The sequence below is a fragment of the Eriocheir sinensis genome, chromosome 41 (assembly GCF_024679095.1).
Source record: "Eriocheir sinensis breed Jianghai 21 chromosome 41, ASM2467909v1, whole genome shotgun sequence".
Lineage (NCBI taxonomy): Eukaryota > Metazoa > Arthropoda > Malacostraca > Decapoda > Varunidae > Eriocheir > Eriocheir sinensis.
In genome coordinates, this window is record NC_066549.1 from 12,789,792 (window position 1) to 12,808,894 (window position 19,103).

General features: G+C 43.4%; 1 protein-coding gene across 1 annotated transcript in view; it reads left to right on the forward strand.

Annotated features, from left to right (window-relative positions):
- Nucleotides 1-6,029: 6,029 nt before the first annotated feature.
- LOC127009754 (gonadotropin-releasing hormone receptor-like) overlaps nucleotides 6,030-19,103 on the forward strand; it is a 140,674-nt gene continuing 127,600 nt past the window's right edge. Inside the window, exons 1-2 of the mRNA XM_050883135.1 lie at nucleotides 6,030-6,095; nucleotides 13,399-13,582. Coding sequence (XP_050739092.1) covers nucleotides 6,030-6,095; nucleotides 13,399-13,582 — 250 coding nt within the window. The remainder of the gene's footprint in view (nucleotides 6,096-13,398; nucleotides 13,583-19,103) is intronic.

The following is a 19,103-nucleotide window of genomic DNA, read 5'->3' on the forward strand; positions in this document are numbered from 1 at the left end:
TTCTTGAGATTCCGTCCGTATGCCGCCGCGATCCCTTAAAATCCTTTCCGTGTTGTCCATGCCCTTCCCCGGGACTTGCCACGCGCTTCAGTCAGGGGTTTTATTTCTTCCTATTTTTTGAAGTCACGTTTCCTTTATACATTTCCTATATCAGGACACCTCTCCTCCCGAAATTGACCCCTCTTTCGGCCACCTCTTTGGATTCTTTTTAGGAGCAGCGAGTAGCGGGCTTTTTTTATTATTGTTTCCTTTTTTGTGTGCCCTTGACGATTTTTTTCCTCATGTGTATTTTAGGTGATATGTGCTGGGTAAGGTTGAGCTTGTTGAATACCACATTATCTCAAGTGACCTCTAATTTTTTTTTCTCACCATATTGTTTACGTGAAAAAGTTCGTAAAGCTTCCTCATCCTTTCTTCGGCTAACTTTATAATCTTATACTATCACTTCGCTTTACCCTCCTTCTCAGCACGTTAAAACATTTCATCTTTATTTATCTGTTCATCTTCACCAATATTTCCGCTAATTTGCCTGAACATAATTTCATAACATATAAGGCCCGCTTTCTTATATATTGTCTTTATCATCATTATAATTATGAGAGTAAACTAAATGGCCTATTAAGTTTTGTTTATCATGTTCAGTACTGTTACAATGACCCCAAACGTCACTATCGGTCTAAACTTCCTTAACAGTTAATAGTCTTGAGAGTTACATTATGTGAGAAAGTATATATGTCTCGAACTTCGTAATAAAACACTCACGTTGAAGTGGAAATACACACACACACACACACACACACACACACACACTGTCAACTCCGGTTTTATCACACGCACTAACTTTGTGTCTCGTAGCAAACATTATACTATGATCAGCAACAGTAGTTTGGTGATAATTTGTCTGCACTTGAAGTTTACTATGTCTCCCTCTTGAAACACCTTATTACATCCTTCTTTTCTTATAGTCAGTTTGTCTAGTTCTCTCTTCCACTCTCTCGCAGGTCCAAGGCTTTATCGCATTTTGCTTCTGCTTCGGGAAGATTTACAACTGGTGTTCGTTTTTTATCTTAAGGTCCGTATGTCATCAACCACATTACGCCCATTAGGCTTTTGTAGCTTTGAACTTGTGTAGCTACTTTGTTCCTCTTATTCTGTGGTGCATACTACATCTTGGCGTTGTGATAGTCCCGCATATTATGGTATTATCGTTTTCCATTTCATATCTCTGAAGCTACTGATAAAAGTCGTACCTTACATCGAAACAATATTACAGTGAGTTGTGATTCCTTCAAATGATCAGCCAGTTGTGGTTACCAGTGAATGGCAACTCACAAGCACATATTTTCTGCTATATGAAGGTTTATATTTCGTAATTCATTGCTACAAGCTGCCCTCTTTCCACATATATCACCGAACTGTAAATATGAGGTCAGAGAATGAGAAAGAGAGAAAAAGCGAGAAAATTGTGTTCCAATAACTTTCATGTTTTTTTTTTCCCTTCTTCAGGGGAGGAGGAGGAGGAGGAGGAGGAGGCGATGGAGGAGGAGGAAACATGGACTAGCAGGCAGCAGAAAGCCTGTTGGTCCATTACTAGGCTGCCTGCGTTCAGTGATTCAATCAATCCGTTTGCCATAGAAGTGGCTTGCAGGGAAGGATTAAAGCACTTGTGTATCTACTCTTGGGAACGTTCAGTTCACTCCCGATGCAGCAAAGTGGCGATCAATGCGTTTCTTGAAGGAGTTGATGGTCTCTTCTGCAGGAAGGCTGTTCCAGTGGCGAACAACTCTATTCGAGAAATAACTCCTGCCGATGTCGGTATTGCATCGCTTTGCTTGAATTGTTTTTCCGTTGTTTCTTGTTCTCAGGTTGGTTTGTAGCGTGAAGAGTTTGGAGTGATCAACGTTGCTGAGCTTGTTCAGGTACTTAAAGACTTGTATCATGTCTCCCCGCAGTCGTCTCTTTTCCAACGTGAAGAGGTTGAGTCGCTCGAGTCGCTCTTCATAGGGCTTCGTCCTCAGTGATGGTATCATCTTCGTGGCGCGGCGCTGTACTCTCTCAAGTAATTCAATGTCTTTCCTGTAATTAGGAGACCAGAATTGCACGGCGTATTCCAGGTGGGGCCTTACCAGCGAATTGTACAAGGATAACATAACTCCCGGCGTCTTGTATTCGAAGTTCCTCGATATGAACCCAAGCATTGTATTGGCTTTCTTACAGGCGGACTTGCAGTGTTTTATTTGTTTCAAGTCACTGCTGATGGTGACCCCGAGGTCTCTTTCCTCTTGCACAACATGTAGTGGTTCGCCACCCATGTGGTATGTGTGGTTGCTGTTTCTGGATCCGATATGCATTACTTTACATTTGGCAGTGTTGAAGGACATCTGCCATTTTTCTGACCACCGAGTGATCTGGTCCAGGTCTCTCTGGATAATTTTGCAGTCTCCCGTTGTGAGGGCCTTCCCACCCACCTTTGTGTCGTCGGCAAATTTTGAAAGATTGGATTTCAATCCTAGTTCTAGGTCGTTGATATATATGATGAAAAGTACATCAGGAAATCACGTCAGTGTGATTAGCCGCTCTGCCGAAGAGGCTCTGAATACAAGAAAAAAATGAAACGGGAAAACAATGACGGCGTCTGTGAAATAGATTTAGGTTAGTGAAAAGATTAAAGGTGGTGGTGGTGGTGGTGGAGGTAATGGAAGTGGGGGTCGTTGCCCGAAGTGCAGTGGGCGAGGAAGGAGGGCGCCTTGGTTTCCTCCGCCCTCCCCTCCTCCCTCCCCTTCCCATCCACCCCAAGAGTCTGTGGCTGGTGATAAATGAATGACGAGAGAGAGAGAGAGAGAGAGAGAGAGAGAGCGAGAGCAAGAGCGAGAGAGAGAAAGCACACCTAACCTGACCCCAGCTAATATTGCACCTAGCCTACCCGTGCCTAACGAAACATGACAAACATAACCTTCAGCGAACTAACCCAACTGAAGTTTAATTGACTGCAACATTCTTATCCACGTGAAAAATAAACGTCACTAGCTTTGATTGCTAATACGGATAAGTGGAACAGTGAAGTAAAGTAAGCAGCGGTGAAAAATGCGTTACTATAAAAATATATTCATCCACCTTCCATGAACTATTCCTGACCCCCAATGCCTTCACAAAAAAAGGGATAAAATAAAAAAAAAGTTTATTACATTAAAAAATAAAATAAAATGCGTATACACAGCCCAGCAAATGAAAATACCTAAGTGAGGTTTCGTACGTTCATTAGGCAATCCTAATTACTGGCCACTAATTAATTGGAAGCCAGAAATTCATGTTTTCAATTACCCACATTAAGCTCCTCTTCCTTTCCTTCTCTTCGAAACCAATTCCCCTTCCCTTCCCTTCCCTTCCCTTCCCTTCTCTTCTATAGACTTCTCTACATTTCCCTTTCCTTCCCTCCTCTTCCCTTTTCTTTCATTCTTTTCCTTCCCTCCGCTTCCCTTCCATTCTCCACCCTTCCCTTTGCTTCCCTTTCCTTCTTTTCCTTCCCTTCGCTTCCCTTCCATTGTCTACCCTTCCCTTACCTACCATTCCCTCTCCTTTCCTTCCCTAATCCTTTCATCCACTTCCAACTCTCTCTCCACTCCCCTTCACTTTCGCTTCCCTAGCCTCTTTTAACTCTAAGTAATTCAGCTTAAAACCATTATCTCTCTCTCTCTCTCTCTCTCTCTCTCTCTCTCTCTCTCTCTCTCTCTCTCTCTCTCTCTCTCTCTCTCTCTCTCTCTCTCTCCTACCCCCACGATCCATTCCCCAACCCATTTTTTTCACTTTCCCCAAAAGCCTTCCTACTCATCCCCCTCTATTCACCCTCTCCCCTTCTTCCCCCTTTTCGATTCCTTCACTTATTTGCTTTGTCGAATTTCCTACGTTTCTTTGTTTTTCTCATTCTTTTTCTTTCCAATTTCTGTTTTCCCTCCTCTCCGTTTGTCTGGCTGGCTGTCTGTCTATCTGTCCCTCTCTCACACACACACACACACACACACACACACACACACACACACACACACACACACACACACACACACACACCGGCCTCCAATCTCCTCTTTCCTTTCCCCTCTCTTCCTTCCTTTACCCCTCTCTCTCTCTCTCTCTCTCTCTCTCTCTCTCTCTCTCTCTCTCTCTCTCTCTCTCTCTCTCTCTCTCTCTCTCTCTCTCTCTCTCTCTCTCTCTCTCTCTCTCTCTCTCTCTCTCTCTAATGCAATGGCTGCTGGGGGCTAAAGGTCGTTAACAATTTCCCGAATTAGCGGACTAATTAGGAAACACGAGAACAGGATTTAAGCAATTGTACCCCATCGCTACAAACGTCACGCGCCGACACACTGACCCACCAACGGCCTGCGCGGGGACCTGGATGAAGGACGCAGGGAAGGGAAGGCCGAGTCGAACTGATGCTCAACCTATTACAACAGTATGAGCCGTATCCTTAATCATTTCGCCGCCCAAGCACACGTATAGTTGAAAGGGCTTTCGTGGGAGTTTCGAGCGTTTCCAGCGGTACTTTTACGACCCTGGTGGAAAGTCTGACCCTTTTCCCGTACCATGAACCTAAAGAAACACTCATTATAATCCGACTGATCTCCTTTTCGGCCTTTGAAAATTGTTGATGTGTGAGGCGGAGGCGTCTGAAAATACCAACCTTTGTCTACACCATGGAAGTGTGTGAGGAAACCAAAATACTGCTACGAATACACTTTACCCATTTTTTAGCAGCGATGGAAGCAGCTAAGCGGTTAAGACAAAATAAACAAAAAGCCTGGCATAAAACAAACAAATCCACTATAAAAAAAAAAACTCCCAATACAAACAAAAAAGCCCTCATTGGATATTTACCTCTTCACTCGGGATCAGTTCCAAGAATATCGACCACTCAGATTCCGATCCCTGCGAGCTTTCGATTAACTACTTGTTCGGGTAAATTGAATGCATCCACAGTTTTTATTTTCTTTGTTAGTATGAGCGTGGCGCACGTAGACCAATAACAAAGTGTAACTGGAAGTGATGTGTGTAGAGTTCAACGGCTGATGAAAACAGGTAGGGAAGCTTGTAATAATGTTATGTTTAAACGTCAAAAGAATAAAAAAAAAAAACATGAAAACATTTACAAACACTACCATTTAGTGTTTCAGCCTTCGCATAACTATACAGCCCTTAGTTCAGGATAAACACGAGCAGATGGCAACACACACTTCCCTGCAGGACAAATGACACTAAACGCCCTCCATCTCTGTCTCTGTCTGTCCTCAAACATTCCTACCACTGTGGGAGGCGGTGGTCATGTGGTCAGCATGCGGACGTGGTGAGTCCGTGGACCTAGGTTCGACTTCAAGTCATCACCAAGTGGCGAAAGATTACCCACACGCTGCCCGGATCTTCAATCAACCCAAACTTTAGCGACTTCGTTCAAGTGGAGCACCGGAGGGCAGCATGGGCAAAGCAAGGGTCATATAACACGGCAGACACTATAATCAAAATTCGACTGCGCCATTAGCGGGCTAGGACCGTCCAAGAGGCCCCTCAAGAGAGCCTACCGGTGCTATAGGAAGTACCAAAAAAATAAAAAATAAAAATAAATAAATAAAATAAAATAAAATAAAATAAACAAACAAAAAAAAACTATTACTGTTTCTACTACTACCATTACTACTACTACTACTACTACTATAATAGTTAACTTACATCATACATATTTGAGAAAAATATAAATGAAAGAGGAATGTAGAGAAAAAACATATTAATTGGCTCCGGGTTGCAGCGGCCGCCAAGTCCCTCACTTGCGACTAATTAAAGCTATGAAAACATTACTCCTGTTATTGGTTCTCTTTAATATGACGCTGAACAAATGACGACTGATAAATACCATGAAATCGTGACTTGTTAGTGAAATTCTTAACGTGACACAACAGACAACGGCTAATAAAAGGCATGAAATTAAGGCATTTGATGGTGGAATTTTTGATGTGGCAAAAATCACACAGCGACTGATTAAGGCAATGAAAATGTGTGACTTGTTTGTGCTGTTTCCAAATGACCTAGACCTTGTGACCCTCAGCAACAAAGTGTGATTTACCTAAAGCTTTAACGCGTCTGACTCTTGCCAGTGCCATGTCTACTTCAAGTTGGACTTCTGATAATTGATTTGAAACGGAGCAGCAGTTTGGCAAAAGAGGAAGATACAAAAAAGATACGGAATAAGAAAGAAAGCTGTGAAGAAGAGAGAACACGGAAAGAAAGACATACTAGTCTGACCCATGCTTTTTTATTATTATTATCATCATTTCCTTTTTTATTCTTATTCTTATCATTATTATTATTGTAGTCATTAGTACTACCATTCCCCTTTTTAGCAATGACATACGGTGCAGTGCTTAGATAATTCATAACTTAACATGACCACTAAACCAATAATCATCACCATCATCTTGAGCCATTAGTTTCCTCGTGTGCTCCAACCCTCTCAGTCTAATCTCCTTACACACACACCATCCAGCTGTTGCTAAAACGAAACAATGAACAAACAACCTTCAACACACGACGGGGATCACAAAATAACAACAGAAACAGTATGACCAAACAGCAGCACCAACAGCACCAACAGCACCAACAGCACCAACAGAGCAGCAACAGCAACAGTCTGTTTCTCCACACCAGCGATGATTTGCAGCTGGTGTGTCGAGTGTTGCAAGCCTTGTGTGTTGCCGTACCGGGAATTCAGCGTCCAATCCCAACAGCGGTAGGCAAATGTTTGTCCAGCAGGTGCCTGTCATGTGAGAGGGAGATTCTGGCGACACCTGTCCACACGTGTTATTTTTGAGGGCATTCTGAGGGGAAAAATGTGTGTGTGGGGGCGAGTGTGTGTGTGTGTGTGTGTGTGTGTGTGTGTGTGTGTGTGTGTGTGTGTGTGTGTGTGTGTGTGTGTGTGTGTGTGTGTGTTTTTCCGGGTATTAAATAAAAAAAAATATGGAGCGCTCTTATATACATACAAATCAACGAAAGGACAAGGAAACAGAGATGGAAGTGACAAAATAAAGTGGAAAAAAAAACGTAAGAGGAATTGAGAGAACAAAAGGACGATGAACGCAAGAGAGAGGATAAGAGAGAGATGGAGAATAACGGCGAGGAAAACAAGGATGACAAAAAGAGGGAATGCTATTGAGAAGAAGACGGAGGCAGAATGACGGAGATAAGAAGGTCGTGGAGGGAATAAAGGAGAGTGAAACAGGAAAATTTGAATAGTAGGTGAGGAGAGACGGCCTTTTTTTTTTTTTTATTTTTTTTTTTTTTTTTTTTTCTTTTTTTTTGCGCCGGTAGGCTTCTTCCCGGTGGATCCCGATGGTCGGTCCAAGGCTGCTTCCCGGTGGGTCCTGATAGTCGGCCCAGCCCGTTCTGGCGCAGGTGGGTGTTTATAGTGGCGCCATCTTGTATTGGCTTATGCTGCCCTCCCGGAGCTCATCTTTAATCCTAGTATCTAGAGTCCGGGTTGATAGGTGGTCTTCTGGACAGCATGTGGGTAGTTTTAACCCACTCGGCGGCGGCTGAAAAATCCCAGCTTGGTGACACCAGTCGGGGATTGAACTCGCGTCCTCCTGAACGCGGAGCCGTCTTCCTATCTGTTCAGCCACCCCCTACCCTGAATTAACGATGAGGGAATAGGAAAAGAGAATGGGAGGGAGGTGGGAGGGAAAGGGGGCGGAGATAGGGAAGTAAACGAGAGGAGGGGAGTCACAGAAATAAGGAGAGGGGGAAGAATGGAAAGGAGTGGAAGGCAACGAGGAGGGAAATTGGAAGATAGGAGAGATCATATAGCAGCGGTGTGGATTGCAAAGAGAGAGAGAGAGAGAGAGAGAGAGAGAGAGAGAGAGAGAGAGAGAGAGAGAGAGAGAGAGAGAGAGAGAGAGAGAGAGAGAGAGGAAATGAATCACGAAACTGGAGCTTTTGTGGGGGTTGAATGTTGTTGCTTTTGTTGTTGCTGTTAGCGTGTGTGTGTGTGTGTGTGTGTGTGTGTGTGTGTGTGTGTGTGTTATCGTTTTCTATACTCGTATTTGAGATATTCCCTGCCCTTGCACTCCAGGATATTTCTTTTTCTTTTCCAAATTTAAAACGAAGTCCATCATTTTTTTCCGTTTTCTTTTGTAGCTTTCGAAACATTTTTGTCCACTTTTTTCATCCAATTTTCTCACTTTCGCAAACACGTGTTTTTTACCTATTTTTTTCTTTCTCTATATGAAAAACACACCTGCCTCACACACCCGTTAATCCGTTTACATTCTCCTCCTCCTCCTAATTACAAGGTTGATTAATTTCTTGTCCATATATCGTCACCTCCTTTATCTTCTTAGTCATATCTCTTATATATGTCTTCTTCTTCTCCTCCTCCTCCTCCTCCTCCTCCTCCTCCTCCTCCTCGTTCTAATTACAAAGCTGATGAATATCTTGTCCATATATTGTCACCTCATGTGTCTTCTTAGTAATACCTCTCATTTATGTCTCCTCCTCCTCCTCCTCCTCTTCCTCTTCCTCACCTTCCTTTCCCCCCTTCCCTTGCTTATTCCTCCTTCTATTCCTCTTCCCTTTGGTCCTCCTTCACCTTCTCCTTCTCCCCCTCATCCGCTGGTAAGGCCCCACCTGGAATACGCCGTGCAATTCTGGTCTCCTAATTACAGGAAAGACATTGAATTACTTAAGAGAGTACAGCGCCGCGCCACGAAGATGATACCATCACTGAGGACGAAACCCTATGAAGAACGACTCAAGCGACTCAACCTCTTCACGTTGGAAAAGAGACGACTGCGGGGAGACATGATACAAGTCTTTAAGTACCTGAACAAGCTCAGCAACGTTGATCACTCCAAACTCTTCACGCTACAAACTAACCTGAGAACAAGAAACAACGGAAAAACAATTCAAGCAAAGCGATGCAATACCGACATCGGCAGGAGTTATTTCTCAAATAGAGTTGTTCGCCACTGGAACAGCCTCCCTGCAGAATTGGTTAGCGCAGAGACCATCAACTCCTTCAAGAAACGCATTGATCGCCACTTTGCTGCAACGGGTGTGAACTGAACGTTCCCAAGAGTAGGTACACAAGTGGTTTAATCCTTCCCTGCAAGCCACTCCTATGGCAAACGGATTGATTAAATCACTGAACGCAGGCAGCCTAGTAATGAGCCAACAGGCTTTCTGCTGCCTGCTAGTCCATGTCCATGTTTCCATGTTTCCTCTCCTCCTCCTCCTCCTCCTCCCCTTCCTCTTATACTCAATCCTTTCACTTTTTCCACTACTGCACGTTTTATTTTTCCAAGAATCGAACTTAATTTAACCGAACCTCTTAAAAGTAAGTAAAGTTGGGTGCATACGCTCTAGCTGCGCGTAACTGCTGTTCCGTTGTCCCTTTGCGTCTGTGATAAACTTACGGGCCAGTGTGAAGTCTGGGATTGCTTCTTCCCCATGATTCCCCAGCTATCCATTTATTGACCAGCCCGAAAGGAAGGATGAACAGCTGGGTGAACTATACGCCGATTGCCTGGGCCGGGATTCTAACCCGAGCCCACGGAATCGTAGCCAAGCACGCTGACTACTACTTCTTAACCCGGTAGCAGCGACGGGCCAAATTTGTGGCTTTACCGTGTATCAGCGACGGGCCAAATTTGTGGCTTTACCGTGTAGCAGCGACGGGCCAAATTTGTGGCTTTACCGTGTAGCAGCGACGGGCCAAATTTGTGGCTTTACCGTGTAGCAGCGACGGGCTAAATTTGTGGCTTTACCATGTAGCAGCGACGGGCCAAATTTGTGGCTTTACCGTGTAGCAGCGACGGGCTAAATTTGTGGCTTTACCATGTAGCAGCGACGGGCCAAATTTGTGGCTTTACCGTGTAGCAGCGACGGGCCAAATTTGTGGCTTTACCGTGTAGCAGCGACGGGCCAAATTTGTGGTTTTACCATGTAGCAGCGACGGGCTAAATTTGTGCCATCATACATAAACTGATCACAAATGCTTCGATATGTATTATGAAATGGTTTGTGTGTGATGATTTTTTCTCATTTTTTTCTCGCTTAAAGGTACCATAAAGAAACATGATCCCCGCTGCTTCCGGATTAAAATCATTATTCCAAAATATCAGTAACAGAGCTCTTCTTCATTATTTCACTTCATCGCCTCATTTCCAGCCATTATATTAACCTTCATCATACTATTTACCTGGTAGCCCCTTCGCTAACCACTGAACTATTCATAACCTCTTTCGTACTCTATTCACATCAGGATCGCTAAAACAGACAAAAACACAGCCATTTCCTCATCGTCACGTTTCACTATCTAACTTTATCCATTCATCGTTACTCTAAGTTGTTTTGAATCATTCCTCGCCGTTACTGATTCTAATTCGAGATGATGAAGCTTTCCACTGAACAATAAAACTCATCCACCTAGGTAAGGCGCCCTATATTAAAAGTGTAATGACAAATATAACTCCTTCTAAGGCCGAAATTCCTGGTTAAGACTGTATTTGCAGATAAAACTCCTTCTAAAACCTAACATCACGGTGAAAGGAGAAATACAACGAAGATCACAAAAGACGGATATAAATTCAACTTGTCCCTGACCCAGCCAAAGACAAACGGGCAACAAATATATCAACCTCCCTCTCTTTCCATTTATCTGTTCACCCCATTCCTTTTCCTTCTCCCCCTCCCCCTCCTCCTCCTTCTCCTCCTCCTCCTCCTCCTCCTCCTCCTCCTCTCTCTAACTCTCTCCCCTTCAGCCAATAGAGAAGCCTAATAAAACAACGCAAAGGAATCTCCATTTACTTCCTTTGCTTCCTTTATCTTCATACGAACCGAGCTCTGTGTAATTCTATTTCAGTCAGCGAGTCGGGCAGTCTCTCTCTCTCTCTCTCTCTCTCTCTCTCTCTCTCTCTCTCTCTCTCTCTCTCTCTCTCTCTCTCTCTCTCTCTCAATTGAAAAAAGTAAACCATTCTCTTCGCTTTTTCATCCCTCCTCCGCCCTCTACCTCTCGAAAAGATGAAACAAGACTTTTCCCAAACCGACTATTGCTTTTCAATTTGAAGGATTTTTTTTTTTCTTCTCGCGCCGACGTTTGCTTTTTCTTTCTTATTTCTATATTATTTATGTGGTCAGTACACTTACCACACATGCACGCGGATACACACACACACACACACACACACACACACACACACACACACACACACACACACAACATCTAGTCTTTGCGAGTCTAAAATGCAAATCAAGGCGGGCAAGGTAATATTTTGAGACAGTTCATGCACGCTGGGAGTGAAAAAAGAAAAGAAAAGAAAAGAAAAGAAAATAACATTCCAGGAAAAGCAATTACTCAAACTTTTGCCCTCCCTGTCTATCTGTCTGTCTCTGTCTGTCTCCGTCCGTCCGTCTGTCTGTCTGTCTGTCCGTCTGTCTGTCTGTCTGTCTGTCTCTCTCTCTGTCTCTCTCTCTCTCTCTCTCTCTCTCTCTCTCTCTCTCTCTCTCTCTCTCTCTCTCTCTCTCTCTCTCTCTCTCTCTCTCTCCGATATGGGGTTTGATCCTCTACTTCGTCCCTTTGAATCCATCTCTCGACAGGGAATTCGCTTCAAACCTTCCTCTCAATCACCTTTACCCGCCTCTTGCATCCCTCTCTCGTGCCATTATCACTACTTCATCGCATCAGCCTCACTCCCAGCCCATTCCGCTCCATTACATTAAATCCGATATCCTTTACGCCGTCTGTAAAAGCTGCCCTAAATAATTTCATCTTCTGTAACTGGTTTTCATTTATCCGTTCTGCTCTCATCCATGTAGCTCTTCCATATAACCTTTTCACGCTCATTCGGCAGTCTATCAATGACATCTTTATCTCCCTCTTATCTGCTCTAAAAGTCTATACGTATTTGGCATCTCCTTCCTTCCATCATCATATGCTTGATTTCTTCCCTTTCTCATCCTACTTTACGATATATCTCATCCACACCTCAGTCATCTCCCCGCTGTCATCTGTTAACTTCCCTTTCTTTCTTTCTTTCTTTTTTTCTTTCTACCATAAATAACTTCCATAATGGCCTTCTACGTATCTCTGAAAGGTTCATTGGCCCTTTGTTGTGTCACTGGGGTTCTCTCTCGACTTTCTATACCTCCTTCCATTGTGTATTGCCCCTTCGCCGTCAGTTTATTAGTATGGTATTGAACAATTATCGTTTGATGTTGTATGAGTCCATCATCTTGGCCTACTATGACTTTCTTTAGATTGTTATTGGATGTCACAGCGTCCTCTACATCTATGTGAATCGATGTTGTTGGTTCTCGTAGCGCTTCTTTGCCGTCTACTTTTCCTTCCTAGGTTGTCTCTTTCTATGCCCAACAAGCCTTTCGTGTCTTCAACAATAGCCCAAGCACTTCGCTCCTTAACATAACCATTAACACGCTCCCATTCTCTCTCTTTGTATTACATTTCTTTCAACGCTCCATTTTTCTCCTACATATTCCATTTTTTAAGCGTTGATCTTCCTAGTTTCTCATGAAAAAAAAAAAATTCGGTGCTGACTGGGCTTAAAGGCTCAGCTTAATTTCTTTCCTCTACCCACACACAGATAAAGCCAGACAAAAACGTAAAATCTGATTCGTCTTATGCAATATAGAAAAAAAGTAACGAATTATAACTCATTTTTTAGTCAGTATAAGGAACCTTCCAGTCGACTGTTAGGTCATTCTCTTTTCCTTCGTTCATAACACGGCTGATACTTTAACGTCAGTCTCTACCTCTGTAAAAGATCCCCTTCTTCCTTCCATTCCTCGCCTAAGCACCTCCATTAACTGCCTGTTTCTTCCTTTTATTCCTTTCTGAAGCCATTACATTCTTTCTTCTCTCCACGGTTCTCGGAGTCTGTAAACAGCCCTAACATCAATTCCTTTCATCGAACATAGATTTTTCTGCAATTATTTCTCTGCATCAGTGCGCATTTTTAAGGGTTTCGAGACCTTTTTATTATACCTTTAACGCTAACTATCTATCGTTTTCAGTTTCTGACTTAGCTGTTCCTTTACCTCAGACTTGATTTTTCTTTTTTTTTATTTATCTATATTAATACATTTGTTTCCCACGCATAGTATACAAGGTCGTTTCCATTCCTTTAGTTCACTCTTTGAAAACTATCACTCCACTTTCCCAGCATCCTCGGTTCTTGTTCTCTTCATTCAGACATGTTTTCTACAATGATTTCTCTACATCACAGCATTCCTCTCCCACACATATCTTATCAAGTCGTTTTTACTCCATTAATTAATTTATCTTTAACGCTATCACTTCTTTCCGGCACCTTCGAGTCTCTAACACACCTGTCCTCTCCCCTCCAGGTGTTGGTGTTCCACGTGGTGCGGGGGCCCTTCGTGGAGGAGTTCTACCAGTGCGTCACCTATGGCCTCTACTCGCCGGCGTGGCTGGAGAAGCTCTACGCCGTGTTCAGCCTGGTGTGCATGTTCGTGCTGCCGCTGCTCATCCTCCTCCTCACCTACATATCCACCTTCATCACCTTGCACAGTGAGTGGACGGAAGGAGGGGGGGGGGGGGACGTGTGTGTGTGTGTGTGTGTGTGTGTGTGTGTGTGCGTGTATAAGGGGAGTGACTGTGTGTGGTGGGTGACGGGGTTGTGTGGGAGGTAAACTCTTATAAACCGTTATAGTGGACATGATGATGATGATGGTATTGATAACAAAATCATAGTAGTAATGATAATATAAACAACAGCAATATTAACCATTACAATAATAGAGATCGAAAATATATCGGCTATTATCACTGAAATTCAATTCTGATTACTGTTCTTTACTATTTTTACTAATATTATGCCGTTCATTATCATGCCATAAATATATTTCGCACAATAAAGAAAACTCAATGGCCTGAAGTATTAATTATTTCTCCGTGCTGGTAAAACATAATTAAGTTGATCAGATTCGTGAGGTCAAACATTAACTTTGAAGTCTAGCTTTGAAGAAAATTCAGTAAAGAATTTCATCAGGCGCGGAGGGCGAGGTCGCGTGAGGAAATTAGGGCTCAGCGGATCAACAAGCCAGCGGGTCAGGGCGGCACACGGGGACCAGCAGAGCCTCAACAGGTGCAGCCTCGTCCGTGTCAGATACGTCTACCTTCGGGCATTTTTTTTTGTTGTTGTTGTGGTTTCCTCGATTTTTTTTGCCCATGAGTTGTCACCTTTACTGTAAAAAAAATACCCTAGTGAGGTGAGGTTTAAAGCACATGTGTTGAGTTACCTGGCTTTCTTTCAATAAGAGAAGGCAGGGATGAATGCAAGACATACAGAATAAGGAACACAAAGAGTAATAATTAGGTGAGGAATAAGAGGACGGTAAGAGAAAAATGGGATGGACTACCAAAGAGAAACTGGGAAAAAGGAGAGAAGGGAGAGGGAAGATGAGGAAGTAAACCCTAGGGAGAAGAGCATCAAAATTCTACCTAAATAAAGTTAAAAATAAAAAGTGAAGCTCAATATCAGGCGATACTAACAAACTGAATCCAAGAAAACTAAGATCTTTATGGAACATCATATTGGTTTTTACATTATAAGATTCTAAAGATTTCAGAACAATATATCACTACACGACCCCTGTTAAAGAGAAAAAAGAAGACATGTTCTCCAAATGTAATTAACTTTGGTAGAAAAGTGACCTCATACTCCCCTTCTAAAAGGTAAATCAAAAGCTGACGGATTCCTATCACGTATAAAGCCGGCGCGTCCGTCGTGACCAGCAGAATGAGCACTGTTGTAATTATCTCCCTTTAGAGGCTGGGACACAAGGAAAAATTTATCTATCATTTTTTATAAGGAATCCCGAATTTTTCAGTATCTGTATTCCAGTATATTTCTTTTACAAACTTATTCCTGCTTATTCAGTTATCCACTTCAGTTCAGGAGCATCATCCACGCATGTCCTCATCATTGCCACCTTTACAAAACCAAAGGGACGACATGTATACAGTGTTCGTCAACGGTTAATGATCATAAAATTTACCTCATTGATGCCTTGTAACGATAATAGGCACGTTTTGGTAAAGAAAGTCAAGATTATCGAAGGCATCGACTAAAATGTGGACGATACCGATACTCCCAAAACCTTCCGATAGTGCTGATACCGACACATCAACACGGCCGCAATATATACTACAACTATTTTCTTAAAGTTCGAGTGTAAAAGAAATTTATCCCAACCAAGCTGAAGGCTGGCATCCTGATCTAATCAAAAGTTAATCACCATTTTTTCCTCAAGTGATGAGAACCGCCCACAAGTAAATTAAGGAAAATATTTAGAAGTGGTGACGCATTTTATTCCACGTCATAATTTGATCTCGGATGAAGAAAAAAAAACAGCCCGAGACAGCAGGGACTTATAAGCTCAATATCAGGCGATGCTAACAAGCTGAATGCAAGAAAACTAAGATCTTTATATAAGCTCAATCTCAGGTGATACTAACAAACTGAATACAAGAAAACTAAGATCTTTATATAAGCTCAATCTCAGGCGATACTAACAAACTGAATACAAGAAAACTAAGATCTTTATGGAACATCATATTGGCTTTTACATTATAAGATTCTATAGATTTCAGAACAATATATCACTACACTAATCTATTCTTCTCCCGTGCCCTACGCATAAATATCAGCTGACCCAGTAAGGGGGAAAAAATATCGATAGGTGCTGCTTCTCACTGACTTTTGACACACTGATATTATTTATTTTTCATGGGTGTCAAAACAAATATGCGCGTAGCCACGAGACCAAAGGTGACTGCAATCATAACACCAAGAAAGAAAAGAAAAATGGAATGGTCAACACAGCAAGGGAGGAGAGATAAAAAGAGACCCCAGCATATTCCTTTGACACACAGAAAGAAAAATGCAACAGGATAAAAAAAATACCTTATAAAATGCGAAGCTGCCGGTCCATGTTCCTAAGACTTAAAAGTTTAAAAAAAAAACCATGTATGAAACCAGTAATGAATCATTCACGAGGGAATCTTTAATAGCTATCGGCTGGTCGCTGTTACTGACGATTAAAACCAGAAGAATTTTTAAAACCATAAATATGAGATTGATGGCAAAACTTTCTGGAGATAACCTCATGCTTCACCTTTTTAAAAATTCAGGTCCACGGGAGGGAGGAAGGGAAAGAGAGGGGGAGGTGGTGGCGGCTTGACAGCACACACACGAGGCCAAACTTTCTTCTTTCCTTCTATATTCCTACCTATGTATTTTTCAGTAAAGGAAGCAACTTATGAGCAAAACGAATATAAAAAGACCGCTGTGTCAACGTTACCAGATTGTCGTACTCAGCCGCATATATTTCCCGACTCCCTACCCCAAAGCTGTCTTCTGGGTCCTAATAACGAAACTCATTTATAGTTATTGTTAAAAGAGTTAGATCCTGATGACTCTTGGCAATAGTTAGGCGTCAGAAACCGGTAAATACGAGGCTCTGAGTACGGTAACCTGGCAACGGTGCGCTGTGTTGCTCCTCAAAAGAGAAAATAGCTGGAGTGGTCAGTACAAGAGTCAAATTCGGTAGAAGCGGTGTCTTGATCATCCTCTCCTGAAAGTGTTCAAGTCGTAGGCAGGAGAAGATGCAACTCCACTTCTTTCAACGTATATTTACTTATTTAACTTAATTTATCTAGTTTCTGCCTCCTTTCCTCTCGCCCTAATTATCCTTGTTTCCTCTTTTTTTTCTCTCTTTTCAACTTCTACTACTTCGCTACTATAACTCGATCTACTCTCCACCTCATCTTCCTCCTCCTCCTCCTCTCTTCCTGCTCCTCCTCCTCCTCCTCCTCCTCTTCCTCCTTCTCCTTCTTAGCCTCTTTCGCCTTCGCCTCCGCCTCCACCTCCGCCACCTGGTTGTCAGACTTGAAGTAAAGTTCCTTCCCTCCACCTTGAGGAGCACAAAGGGCCACCGCTGCGTTCGACGACTTTCCAGTTCAATTTTCTCGGTTTTGAAGAAAGATTTTTACATATTCAATCAAAACCACTTTATTCCTTACGCAAGTCCCCAAGATTTTTCAACGACAAACAGTTCGTCGATAGTTTTGAACACATGCAATCCAACTCCATTCATAGCATGCACTAGATTAATGTTTTTTTTTTTTTGTGGGTCTCTGAGAAAGTGACGTGTCAAGAATCTGATGTGAGAACCTGGAAAAGAATTCACTTAACACTGAAAAGCAACAGCATCCATAGAACACTTATGCTGTGGCCGAGTAACTTAAGTGGCGTTAAATATGCAAATATTTGTACGTTAACACTTTCGGTAGTGGTAGGGGCAGGTCTATCCGAATGAAGGATGCAGCGTCCGCCCGGGTTGATAGATGGTCTTCTGGACAACATGCGGGTAGTCTTAGGCCACTCGGCGGTGACTGAAAAATCCCAGCATGGTGTCTCCGGGCGGGGAGCGAACCCGTGTCGTCCTGGACACGGCGCCGTCACGCTACCCGCTCAGCCACCGCCTCCCCCTTCTTTCTTTGGGTAACCGAGGGATTAATCCTCCCAGGGGTCCTGCGTCCCTGCCCTATGGTGAGCAGTCAGGCCAGCCCCTGATCTGGGCTGATTGGGGGAGGGGTTTGCATCCCCTCCCCCCACAAAAAAATTATCCCTCACCAAAAACAAAAACAGAAAAAACAGTAGAGGTCGGGGTCGGGGCGCGAGCGAAGCTTCTCCAGCTTCTTTCCCGTGAATGTGGGAGTGAGGCAGGACTGTGTCCTTGCCTCATCGCTTTTCAACACTTGAATAGACTGGTTACTGGGCAGAGTTGTGGACCAGTCATTGCGGAGCATCCATTGGCAATACCAGGGTCACTGACCTTGTTTTTGCCGATGATGCAGTAATCCTGGTGGAGTCGCTGGAGGTTTTGGTGATGGCTCTCGAGGCACTTAATGAGGAGACGAAGCCCTTGGGACTTCAGGTCTCCTGGGCCAAGACCAAGGTACAGGTGTTTGGAGGCTTGCCAGATGAAACAGTAGTCTGTTCATGCGTGTGGCGAGGACGTTGAAATCTCAGAAAGTTTCCCGTATCTTGGTAGCGTAGTTCGTAGCAACGGTGAGTCTCTCCAGGAAGTCTTGCGGCGGATTGGCCTGGCCCACGGTGTTATGGATTAGCTCAACACGAGTATATGACGTTGTCAATACCTCTGCAAAAGGACAAAGATCCGGATCTTCAAGTCCCTTGTGCTCCCTGTCTTACTCTATGGTTGTGAGACATGGACACAGAATGGGGACTTGGAGAGGCGGATTGATGCCTTTGGTAATAAGTGTCTACGCAGAATCATAGGATATCGTTGGAATGACTTTGTGTCAAACCGGCGACTACTACGTGAGATTGATTCGACATATATTACCTGCATAGTCCGTCAACGCCAACTCCGGCTATACGGGCACGGAGCACGTTACCCTGAAGCTGATCCTGCTCATCGGGTTGTCTCTGTAAGAGACAATCCTGAGTGGAGGAGGCCAAGGGGACGCCCACGGAGTTCGCGCCTCGAGCAAGTAGACAGATCCAGTCGGGAGGTACTTGGGTTGGGAAGGGGGCCTGAAATGGAGACTCGCCCGGAGGGACCCCCGGGCTTGGCGTCGTAGGGTGGGCGAGGCGAAGCCCCCTCGACCCAATGATTGAGTGATTAACACTTTCGTGGCGTACCATCCACCCAACAGTCCCCCCCGAAACTTCCCACCACCAGCGAACGAAAGACACAACACTATCTTATTCTACAAGACCAACTGGAAAAACGAAGCGATAGGAGACTCCGCCCAATCATCGCCAAGGACCACGCAGCGAACACGTGAGAGAGAAATCCTGGAGGTTTTCACACCCCAGGCAAGTGTTCAAGGGATAAATGGAATGAAAACAAACAAGAAAATGTGAAAAGGCAGATGCTGATGCCGCTGATGCTGCTGCTGCTGATAATAATAATAATAATAATAATAATAATAATAATAATAATAATAATAATAATAATAGTAATAATAATAATAATTATCATTATTATTATTATTA